Below are 12,306 nucleotides of genomic sequence, written 5' to 3' on the forward strand. Positions count from 1 at the left end.
TGAAACGTCCCATCAATCTAGCTTTAGAATAGCACTAGAAAACAGGGATGGCAGTGAGGATATATCAACAATCTTACTGAGGTCCAAGGTGGTTTATCAGAAACCCCCATGTCACAACAGGACAACTCAGGACTGGAGAAATCTAAGTGTGAACCGCCCTTTCCTAACGCAGGGGAGTGGCGGGGCTGGGGACGAGGGAAGATTCTTGCTAAGCTTTAACCACTTATATTAATAATGCTCAGCTGGCTTCACCCTACCAGACAGTGACACTGGTGTGATGAAGCTAATGAATCAAAGGCCAGAGATTGAATACCCAGGGAAGTCACTAAGTTGTGGCCAAATATACGGGGAAATTCAAACTCAGCTCTTCTGACTCCAAATCCAGTATCATTTCCATCCCCCTCGCTTGCTCCCCATCTAAAACCTTTTTCCAGTGCTCACCCTCTATGATTCCCTGGGCACATTATTCATTCTAAATGTCCATCCCAGACTTACTCTCCTAGGGAGAGCAGAAAATCTCAAAGCTTCATTTTCCTATTTGCCAACTCAAATGTGAAGAACCATTCTATGTAGGTTCTATCTCATTCTGTAGTCCTAATCTACCCTAAAGGGGCTGGGGTTTGGGCCTATTATCACTCAGCAGAAATAGAATGTGGTCACTAAGACACAGCATCATGGTCAAAGCTGGCAAACCAGGAGGTAGAACAAGAAACATTACAGTTAACTCATAATGATCTGTGGGCATGGGGACCAGGAAAAAGAACAAATACGTGAAATCCACAGGTCCATACAGTCTGTTTGCCCTCAAAAGATCCAGCCTCCTGCCTCAGGAAAACTTCTCATGCTCAAAAGGAGACAGCTGCTACTCAAATCAGCTGGTCATTTTCCCTTCTACTTACTGAACAGGACTATAAAGAAGTGAAAATGGACCTTTAAAAGGAAATTAAAAAGCAAATGGAATGGGTTAATTCTCCTATGAATAATCAAGAGTTGGCTCATGTGGAAAAGGATATTAGTGTGAACAGAACCATGAATGGAGGGAGCCAAGATGGAAGGAAGGAATGCAAAAGCACTCTGGAGATTCAAGGAGAAAAGACAGTCTCATCAGGTGCAGGTCTTTACTTTCATCACTTGGAGTCGCAGAGAAGAAAAGCTGGGGAGGCTGGCGAGCTCTGGTCAACAGCCCACAGCCTGCTCACTTACGTAAGGTTTGGCGCTTTCCAGCGTCCATTCCGCAGAAACCAGCTCTCTGCTTCTTTTGGTCTTGCTTTCTTCTTGTAGATAATGGCTGAAAACAAGAACAAAGAGATGCTAATCAATCCCAACAGCACCCAGAGGTCCAATGATATGCACAGGTCCATCTTCCTCAAACCAATTCCTCATCACAAACTTTCAAAGGGAATTTTACATGGGGCTGTGAGCTAAAAAGAAGAAAACCCTCATCGAATACAAAATACCCTGAAGGGAAGGAGAAAACATGACCCAGTGCACATACTACTAAGGAATGGTTTTTCTGCCACTGATGAATTTGGTCCAAATCTCTAGAGGGAAAACCAAGCCAATACTGATTTGTCTGTTGCCTCTCAGTCCTTGTCCAGCCCTAAAGCTAAGATGCTGCTGGACAACTAAGGGGAGGAGAGGACTGAAGATGGCACCTAGGGGCTGAACCTTTGATCTGTCTTGAGAAAAAGCCAAGATAACGAAAGGATGAACTAATTTCGAACTAATAGTCTGAGAGCAGGTGGATATGTGCACATAACCAGAGTAACTTGAAAGTAATTTACACTGATATGTGACTTGGAGAAATCCGGAGATCCACAGCAACAACAAATAGCCAGCGGACACTCCCCATCCTAGGCGCTACCAGCCTGTGTGTACTGGTCACAAGAAACCTGTCGTCCTCATGAAATCCTTAACCAGACCATTCCCCCCTCAAGCCTTAGGAAAAGGGCAGGTCTGAGATGTTACTGGGCACAACTTGAAAAAACAGGAAACCAAAGATACTGACAAATAAGGATCCTTTGGTCCTCAAGATACATTTTCCTACAACATAGATTAAAAGGGTCAAAAAGCATATCATTTCCTTCCCCTGATCTAATATCAATCTGAGTCAACTGTATTAAGTTCAATCAATACCGATTCATTATAGATCTATGGAATACAAAACCACGGGGGCTGAATGAATGCCAAGGGGGAGAAACAAATTCAAAGTAAAACACAGTTCCTCTCCTCATGGAGCTTACAGCCTGATGGAAGCATCTGGCACATCAAGAGGTGAACCAAAAGATAAAACTACCCAAGCCAACAAGGACTCATCAAGGCCTTACTCTGCGTGAGGCACTTGGCAGGATGCTCCTCACACGCATTGCCTCCTCTCCGCATTACCGCTCCCAGCTGCAGGGATGAGGTACAGATTAAGTGGGGTGACTGTAGCCACAGCATCGGACATGGGCTTTGAACCCAAGTCTCTCTAATTCCAAGTCACTGCAGAGCTCACCATGCGTAGACACAGTAATAAGTCTTTCATTTTATTCTTATGTAACATGCAGGAGCCACTCCTGTATTTCACCTTCATTTCACCCATTTAGAATCTGGGGTGTCAAATGACTTACAAAGTCACTCCTCTAACTATGGAGCTACTAAGGGGGGGGGTCTGTTCACTCACTGCCAAAGGCAAGCAGGAAAAGACACCCCTTGGGTGGAGACCTGTGTTCCATATTCTAAGAGGAAGCATTCATTCTCAATGGATCCATCTCCATAAAGCCAAGGGCCCACAAATAAATACAGCCTATCAACAGAACGCACCAAGACCATCACTCTTCAAGAGAAATATTCCAGAACAAGTCAAATGTTCCATGCTTCTTGCCCTTAAATGCCCCAGAACCGGTTGTGCCAGGCCCACAGAAGTACAGCTGCTCTCTTCAAGGCCAAGAGTCACTGAGTAAGCCAACGTGGAATAGTGAAAGAGCAGCAGCTCCAAAGGAGCTGGTTTCAAATCTCAACTCTGATGCCTATGCGCATCTCCCAACCTCCCTAGGCCTCAGTTACCTTATCTCTAAGCCATCCAAAGATAAACTTTTTAAAGGGCAAGGTGTTTTTCAATTCCTTCTTTGTGGTCATGCTCAGAGCTTTTGCCTAACCAATGCCTGGTGGAGAACAGAAACTCAATGAATGCCTGTTGATGGACTAAAATGGGAGAGCCTGAGGGTGGAGGCATGTTATCAGCCAACGCCTGCTTGCTTTAGAGCCAGAAATCCACGACCTGTCTATCTCCCACTACCCAGACTGGCCCGCTGCTTTTATTTCAGGCTCCATCTTGGACCCTGAGAGCGTGCTGAACAGGGCCGATGTTTCATAAATGTTCACTGAATGTTATACATAAATGACATCAGGGACCTACAACAATATTCCTTCTCAAGTCCCCTGTAGGCCAAGGTCCTGCCTTGTTGATCAACTCTCAGGAAGAAGGTGTGTGTGAGTGAAGGGGAAGCCAGGGAAGAAGGATGTCTCATACATATTTATCTACAAAATACAAAACCCATACAAGGTGATTTCTGGAGGGAAGACCCAGCTCTCATGTGAAAGGCATTTTGTTAACCACAGAGCAATGATTCCAGGAGGCACAACGTAGGGCTACACCAGACAGTATGTCAAATAAGGACCAGAGGAGCAGCCCGGTGTACTGGTGAGTGGCCCAGATAAAGAACCACCAGCCAAGGGCCCTGGGGCAAGCTGCATTTCTTTTCTGAGAATTTCTTCACGTGTCAGCTGGGAGCACGTTCTGAGAGTCAGCTGTCGAAAAATGGGAAATGCTGCATCCCTGTCATGTGACTGTTCAAGTCAAGGTTGCCTGGCCCTGGCAGTCATGACAGAAGGAAGACAGCAAGGTACTCTCTCATGCTCTTTCCACTTTCTGATGGCTCAAGGGTCAGAGTAGAGAGGGAAATGATAAAGCGTCATTTTGGTGACTCTTGTCTTTACTCACTCAGGTATATGGCCCAGAGCCAAGATCCCCAAGCATCTGTGAGAGGGACATTTCTCACTTGCATGAGCTGATGCAAAATGAAATGTGCTGTGTACAAAGTAATAACAAATTGTAAGATGATCAGCTGTGAGTAACTCAGCAATACAATGATCCAAGACAACCCTGAAGGACTTAGGATGAAAAATGCCATCCATCCCCAGAAAAATAATTGATGGTGTCTAAATACAGACTGAAGCAGACTGATTTTTACTTTATTTTTCTTGAGGTTTTTTGGTCTATGTTTTCTTTCACAATGTGACTATTATGAATGTGTTCTGCATGATTACACATGTAAACCTCTATCAAATTGCTTGCCTTCTCAATGGAGGTAGGTGGGGAGGGAAGAAGGGAGAGAATTAGGAACTCAAAGTTTTAGAAATTGTTTTTCTATGTAACCAGGGAAAAATAAAATACTAAGTAAATTTTTTTTTTTTAAAGGACCTCTCTCCACCCAGCCGTGAGGAAAACCAGAGGAGAAGCACAGCTGGGTGCAAGCAGGGAGAGGCGTTCTCCAAGGTCATTGTTCCTGATGTGCTTATCAAGAGATCATCAGGGTGACCATCAAGACAATTAATCCTGTTTCAGAAAGACCCATTATGCCAGCTGATGTCCACAGCTACTGGCAGTGATACCTGCCTACCCACACTATTTTCAACTATGTATTCCATAAGAGGACACTGCCTTAAACAAGACATGTCTCTTCCGAGAAAAAAGGCTGATCTGAGCGCTGCTAAGGACCTGGATGAAGCCTGAGTGACGCACAATCATTCATCAGGAAGTTGAGGAAAGCACTAGCCTGACCATGTCCTGGTTAAACCTCCACAGTCAGAACTTTGTACTTTGTAATTCTAAACACATTTAATTCAGGTCTGATGAGTTTTGGTGATGGGTTAGAGTTAGCACACAACGCAAGATAAACCAGTATGTGGCAATGTTTCTCAGATTTAAGTAGAAACTAAACGTTCAGGCATTTTTCATCTAGCAGGCTGGAAGAGGCCTGAACTGGTAAAGAGAGCACTGTTACTAAAGGGGCATCCTCACCCTTCTGGCCCAGAAGGCAGGAGGACGGTTTTTACTCACAGCATCAGGTTACAGATTCGGTGGCTCTTTTGTCCCATGGAATCCAGGTACCTAATAGTCTTTTTCCTCATATCTATCACCTGAAGTGGAAAAATACACACATCAAAAACAAGAAACCCCCTGGTCCTACTCATACCTGAAGTGGAAAACTTCACTCAATTCTGAAGGAATAAAGAAAACTTAAAACCCCTCAAGTATATTAAAAATCCTGCCTCCTGTTCAGCTAAGTTTGTCACAAGCAAGGATTACATTTTCTACTTGGCCAAAGCTTAACAAAGCAGAATAAAATGAATTATGACACGGAAGGAAAGAGAGAATGTGTGTCTCTGGCAGTGGCAGTGGTCACTGTTTACTTTCTACAGAAAGCATCTCTTCTGCAGGTAGCCAGCACACAGTTCTGGCCTCCAATGTCTGGGAATGGTTTCTATCATACACAATACATTAAGACCAAAGCAGCTAAGGGAATGCTTTCAAAGTACTTTTAAAAATAAATTCAACTCACCACCAAGCTCCAGTGTACCCTGCGGTGAATGGGCACCAGAATAAGCTCTTGTTCAAAGAGGTCCACCCCTTTGGTCCATCTCCTCACTGCTTGGTAACCACCAGTACTCAGCTTGGGGTAGAAGAATGTGCTAAAGGCATGAAGTGTTGGCAAGCCTTGCTTTTTATTTCTCTCCACCAGAAGATTCATGTAAAAATTAATGATCTATAAAACACCAAAAAGGGAGGTCAGGAAAAGCTTAAACTGGAGAAAGGCGCTTTCCCACCACAACGTGAAAGCCTAGGGCCAAGCCTGGCACGTCACAGGAGTCCCACAAAAGCCTTCAGCCTTGACTAAGGCCCACTCAGGAAAGGGAGGAAGGTGTGAAGGAACAGGGATCCAAAAGGCAAGAGAATCAGAAATGGGAGCAAATGACAGGGCAGGGGAAGAAAGGTCTTCACAGAAAGGGGCAGACAGGAGGCAAGAGATACGGAAAAAGCACACATCCAAACGTGAAAGAGGACAAATGTGATAGGAAAAGTGTTGGGAAAAAGACGAGGAAAAAAAAATCACAAACTGTTCCTTTGTACTCTCTGAATCCACCTAGATTTTCCAGAATGGGAAGAAGTTACATAAAAAGTTCAGGTCAATTCAATTCATTACAGGCCCTACCTTCTCTGTGCTAGGAGTCCAGCCCACAAAGCCAAAGCTCCAAGGCCAAGCCCCAGTGTTGGGCAGAGGGATTAGAGAGAGAGGTAGGATCCAGGCCAAGGCATTCCCATGGAGCAGACCCAAACAAGTCTGAAGTGCAAAGGGGGGCATGGAGCAGTAGGAAAATCAAGAAGGGACGCGGCACTTCCAGGCACCAAAATGGAGAAAGCACATGATTCAGGAGAGCCTAGGCAAGCAACAGCTAGAGGCCAGTGCAGAGTAGGAAATGACAGCAAGGGGAGTCTGAGGCCAGGCTGAAGAGGTTCCTGTGGCAGCTCTGTGTCAGATCACCTTGACAGAGCAAGGCTGGAGGCAAGACCAAGGTGGCCAGGCCAGGCCAGGGGGGCTGTGCGTGTGGGAAAAGGGGAAATGTGCTATGGAGGAGAAGGGACCAGGAGTCTAGGATGACAGACATTTGTAAATCTATTTAACAGAAAGAATGCTGGTGCCCTCGACAGAGGCAAGTCTGGAAAGGGGGCAGGGTCAGAGGGTAGGTAATGAGGTGTTTCTGATCTGTTAAATTTGGGATGCATTCAAGACACACAAATAACCAGCAGATGATGCCAACAAAGTCCTGGCACTAGCCAATGGTTTGACATCAGAAACAGGTATCGTTTCCTCAATGGGGATGACTTCAAAGATGCTTTATCAACTGCTTTGCCACTGCCCCCAAAGGACCAGAGGACCTTGCCACGACTTCCAGCTGAAACCTCCTCCATGAGGTGTCCACCCATTAGAAGCAGGGCTCCTGGGCAGCAGGACTCTTTTGCTTTGCTATTTTATCCCCAGAGCTTAGCACACAGTCATCGTTTAGTAAATTCTGGCTTGATCATTCATTTCTGTAGGTGTGGGATTCAGAAGCAAGATCATCACCTAGACATGTAGGTATGAGCTGCACACTTGGACAATGAACCCCAAAGAGAAGCAGCACTTGGACAGTGCCTGGGGCTCCTAAATGGGAACCAGCCCCACTCACACAGAGAAGTAGGACAGTGACCCAGCAAAAGAGCCCAGGAGGGAGAGGCACAAAGCACTGGAGAAGCAACTGGCCCAGGGCAGGTCCATTTACCATGCCCTCATCTACAAAAGAAGGCTCTGACCAGATGAGCCCTGAGGCCCCTTTCTCCATCTGTGACCCCTGGAAACTTTGGTCAGTCTACCAGTTTAGGCAAACTGGTCTGGTTACTAGCCAGATGGAAAAGGGCACAAGCCAAAAAGGAGAAACAGTGGAGAAGTGCGGCTGGAAAAGGACAAAGAAAGATGAGCAGCGTGGGGGTGAAAAGGGAAGCTGAAAGGGACAGCAGAGGGCGAGTGAACAGGAAGCCTGACAGTGGCAGCTGCACCAGCACCAGTCACCATTCCTGAATTTTCTGACCCAAAGTGGCTCCTCCCAGCCTGGTGGCTGTGCAGGCCTGCAGGCATAGTGTTTATATTCATTCAGGTAAAATGAGAGGATCCTTTGGTGTGGGGGCTTTTTTTTCTTAATAAAATTTAAAAATCTGTATTTCAAAACTACTATAGAATGATGACAGGCCAAAGGGGGTGGGGGTGGACCCTGACCTCATCATTGAGCCAGTGACAATTCTTCAAGGTCTGTATGTCCCCACGGGTGATCCTTAATTTGAAAGCACTGCTCAGGATCTCATCTTGGGGGCCACAGCCCAGGGCGCTATTAATCTCTTTTTCCATATCCTGAAATATAAAGGCCAGAGTTTACAACGTTAACAACACGGAACTATCACATCAATTAGGCAAACTCATTGTAATTAACTCTCAGGAACACAATTTTAATAGAATACACATATTGACTACTGATTTAAGTGGGGAAAAAAAGTAAGATCTGAATCTTTTTACCCGAAGTGTTCGGCAGTATTACCACTGGATGAGAAAATATGTTCAATTATTTGACTTATGGCTACAATAAGTCAGTAGAGTATATGCATATGGTCTAGCTTCAACTAACCCACCCCCAAGCAACTCAACTAATTTACTGACAAACCAATAGGTTTTGTGTTCACCCATTCTCTACAGGAAGCCCTTTAGAAATTGAAAGAGATAAAGATTTGAGGTTTTGGGCCTACGATAAGGCTCAGGTACCAGTCCTGCCTTTAAACCCTTAATGATTTCCCTACCTTGCACCCTAATGGGAAAAAGATGGACTGCAATTGTTTCCAGTGGAACTCTGCTGTGCACTCTAGGCATGGAGAAAATGAGCAGAATGTAAGCAGGATGCAAGAAAGAAGTGGAAACCTAGGCAAGGGTCCTGATTTGGGGGGCCTGGATTTTTGGACAGGATGTGTATTCCTAGTTGACAGAAGTTACCAAAATGCACCAGGAAGCCCAGGGAAATAAATCTTGATTTTCTCTGCTGGTGCCTCCTCCCACTGCACAGATAACAAGGAGCTAAGTACTGGGACTTGATCCTTTTCCCAGTCTATTTTCTTTCTTTTACATCTTTTATCACACCATGATGCAGCAGTTCCACCAGTACTGACTGATGTCTCCCCTGGGTCTAACACTGGGCTCAGGTTCCCAAGGTTATGGTGGGCATCTTACCATAAAGCTACCTTAGGAAACCCTGCAGGAGCCCTCAGTGATAGACTCTCCAAGTACGATGTTCTCTTCCCAGTCCAGAGGTTGCTGGGGGGGGGCCAGAGAGTCCTGGTTCTCCCCCACCCATCTCTCTGATCTGTGTGACCTAGCGTAAGTCTCCTTATCTGTCTAAGCCTCCACATGGGCTGTGGGGCCTCTTCTAGCCCTATGATTCCAGGAACCCAAGTGCCAGAGGAGTTCAGATGACAGATCAGCATGGGCTAAGCTAACTGGGGAACCCCATGTGCAGTTAGTCCTTGAAGGATAGGAAGGATTCCAAACAAGGGCCATCACAAGCAAAGGCACTAGGACAGCACAGGCCCCATGGGTAGAGAAGAAAACAAGCCTCCATGCTAGAGAGGGTACGTGGTGGGAAATCAGACTGGAGAGGGGAGAGGCTGGGCCTATGATGAAGAACTCTGAAGACCAGCATGAAAAGTGTATGTTCAAAGGGATAGATGTGATAAAAATGATATTTTAGGAAAAAACAGCCATCTGACAGTATTGTCTGCAGGAGGGGCCAAGGAGGCACCAACTCAGCTGAGAGGCCTCAGGTGAGGAGATCTGGGCCTTTTAGAGGCTGTGCAAACAGAGAAGAGTGAGCCTGACAGCTGTTTCAAAGAAAAGAACAAAAGGAGTCAGTGATGGATTAGGAGCAGGGAGGCTGCTGCCTGGCCTAGAATTCTGGGAAGGAGAGGAAATCTGAGGGGGTGTGTCACCACCAGCACTTGGAGACTGTTTTAGATGAGTCTAAGAAGAGAGTTTTCATTAGGCTCATTGCTTCAACCTCAGCTTATTTTTATAATTTTCATACTTATGTTTATAAACTACACTCATCTAAAAAGCCCCAGCATGTTCAATCTGAACACCAAAAAGATGATAAGCAACACGAGTTAACCTCTAAAAACTGGGGCCCATTTGTCTTCCCCACAGTTAAAAGCTGTTGCCACACAAAAGGTAGTCACATTGGCCCTAATCATCAAAGCCATCCCCACAATCCCTCCTGATTTCTGTGGTTCAAGTGACTGCCCAATGTCTCCCTCTGACAAATCTCGTCTAACTTTACCAACCAAAAGACATTCAAAGCAACCTTGCCCGAAAAGCCTGACCAACCAGAGGGACTTCCAATATCCTGATGGCAGGGGACCAGGTGAGCTGGACACGGCCAGTACCTCGGTGAGTTCATGGGGCTCCTCTGGGCTCTTTTCCTTCTCTTTGACTGAGCACTGCTGTTCTTTCATCTCGAGCCCAGAGTGTCTCCGCTTGAACACGGCGGTATTCCCATTGCCCAAACGAAGTCTGGATGACACTTCCTCTGAGAGATCAGGCTCTGGCTGCTGCTCCCTCTTCTGTTCAAAGAAAATTGCTTGACAGTTTTACTATTTTCAATGCTAGACTTGCAGCTCTTGTTCACATACAAGAAGGGATTTCTCTGAAACATAAAGCAGCACAGAAGCAGGAGAACAAGCCAAACCAGCCTATCCTGTAGCTCCATCCTCCTCCCCATTCATGGGCTTGCCTATCGCTATGAGGGCCATGCAGCCCTGCCAACCGTGCCAATGTCCACTTCTGCTGGAAGGGCCAAATCAGCTTGCTGGGCCACATACTAGATCCATTATGTTAAATAAGGAATTTCACAAAGATAAATGAATGCTTCTCTTCTCCTTAGGGAGTGGCCTCTGTGGGCATGAGTAAGTGTGGTGGGCAGGTCACCTTCCACCAGGCCTCTAGGTGTTCAGCTGCCATCTCCTACAGAGCCACCAGTCACCCACAGGTTACCTCAGCTGCAAGGAGTGATGCCCAGTTGGTTGCTCCTGTTCCGATATTAAACAACAGCCAACAGCTTCAGGAGGGTACTGAGCTGTGGTCACACAAATTTACTTTTTATCTGCACTGTGGAGTATACTCACCAGGTGAGTATGGCTAATGGCTAATGGCAAAGGAAAGCACCTCAACAGGGATGGGGGGTGGAGGGGTAATTGGTGATCAAAACTCCTCCTAGCAATGTCTGGGGGGAGTAAGGAAGGTTGATATGACCAAACCAGGAGTGGTCAAAAGAACTACCACTGACCAATTAGAGCCAAGGCTCCCTGAGCCCATGGTGACCAAGACCTGGATTTCTAATAAACAAAAATCTATGCCAAGCACTAGTGACAGCAGGAGAAATGTCAGATAGCCCCTCTCCTCAAGGAGCACATGTGAGGAAAGGGAGATTTAGGAACTTTTTTCCCCATGTCCTGACACTTAAGGTCATCTTAGTTTCCTCCTCCTTAATTTTACAAAATATTTTGCTGAAATCATTAGTGTTTGCTGAGTCTCTTGAGCTCATTTGGACACAAAGAATTCACTCTTCCTAATTACTTAGGACATTGCTTACCAACCAAATGTACTGTTCAGAGAAGCCTCAGAATACTAACATCCTGAAGCAGGTCAGAAACCTTAGCTCCCAAAGCAAAGTCCACCGGGGCCTCCTCTGAGGACATCCCACATCTCCTCTGGGGGTGCAACTCGTCTCCTTCCCCAGAAGTGAAATGGCCAATAACCCTGGGAGGATGGGCAGAGGAGATGCTCACTCATGCCTGCTTCACCCTTGAATTCCAGGCAACCAAATCAGCAAGAGGAGAATCCCAAAGCATGATGAAGAGGGTTTTCTCTCCTCTGTGACCAAAAGAACACAATGGGAACAACGGAATTATGGATGATATTAAAAGGTAAACCTTGGACTCAGAGAACCCATTTTGAAGTATTACAAAGTCTTACAGCTTTCTGGGGTTGTTTTTTGGTCGGAACCAAAAAGCTAATATTATTCAAATAAAAGAATTAAAATAGTTTCATACTTACACTTTCATTTTCTAATCTCTGTCCATTTGTCTTTTCAGGTTCTGGAATTTTTGCCTTAGAATACCTGAAAATAGAAAGCATCAACTTTACTGATAAATACACCCTTCTACAATTTTTAACCTTTTTAGAAGACTTAAATCACATTAGAGAAAAAGAATGAAAGGTGATACTTTTCAAAACTATGGTTGGGGGAAAATTCCTAACCAAATAAGGAGAGGAGATTATAAAAACAAATTATCAATAACAATGTGAAAAAACGACTAATTAATGAAAACTAAATGAACTTTTGAGGTTTCACCTCCAACCCCGGAAATCGGTTAAAGAAGAAAAGGTTTAAGACAAGAATAAGCTAATGCTGCCTGGGCTGTGGTAAGACAGGCACATGAATACACTGCTGGGGAAACTGTTCAATGACCCTGCTGTTCTGGATGACAATCTGGGGGAAAAGAATTTTTTTAGAGACTACAATGTCCATACCCTTTAACCAAGCAATCCCACTCCTGGCCATATGCCTCATTTTACAGTTCAGGAAACTGAGGCAAACAGGGTTAAACGACTTGCCAAGGATCGAGGAGCA

General features: G+C 45.4%; 1 protein-coding gene across 1 annotated transcript in view; it reads right to left on the minus strand.

Annotated features, from left to right (window-relative positions):
* The window catches only part of SENP2 (SUMO specific peptidase 2), a 35,802-nt gene that overhangs the window by 2,868 nt on the left and 20,628 nt on the right, over window positions 1-12,306 (minus strand). Inside the window, exons 10-15 of the mRNA XM_072640406.1 lie at window positions 11,730-11,793; window positions 10,061-10,237; window positions 7,857-7,988; window positions 5,607-5,810; window positions 5,105-5,184; window positions 1,204-1,288 (exon numbers count right to left, since the gene is read on the minus strand). Of these exons, the coding sequence (XP_072496507.1) occupies window positions 1,204-1,288; window positions 5,105-5,184; window positions 5,607-5,810; window positions 7,857-7,988; window positions 10,061-10,237; window positions 11,730-11,793 (742 nt within the window). The remainder of the gene's footprint in view (window positions 1-1,203; window positions 1,289-5,104; window positions 5,185-5,606; window positions 5,811-7,856; window positions 7,989-10,060; window positions 10,238-11,729; window positions 11,794-12,306) is intronic.

This window comes from Notamacropus eugenii, chromosome 2 (assembly GCF_028372415.1).
Source record: "Notamacropus eugenii isolate mMacEug1 chromosome 2, mMacEug1.pri_v2, whole genome shotgun sequence".
Lineage (NCBI taxonomy): Eukaryota > Metazoa > Chordata > Mammalia > Diprotodontia > Macropodidae > Notamacropus > Notamacropus eugenii.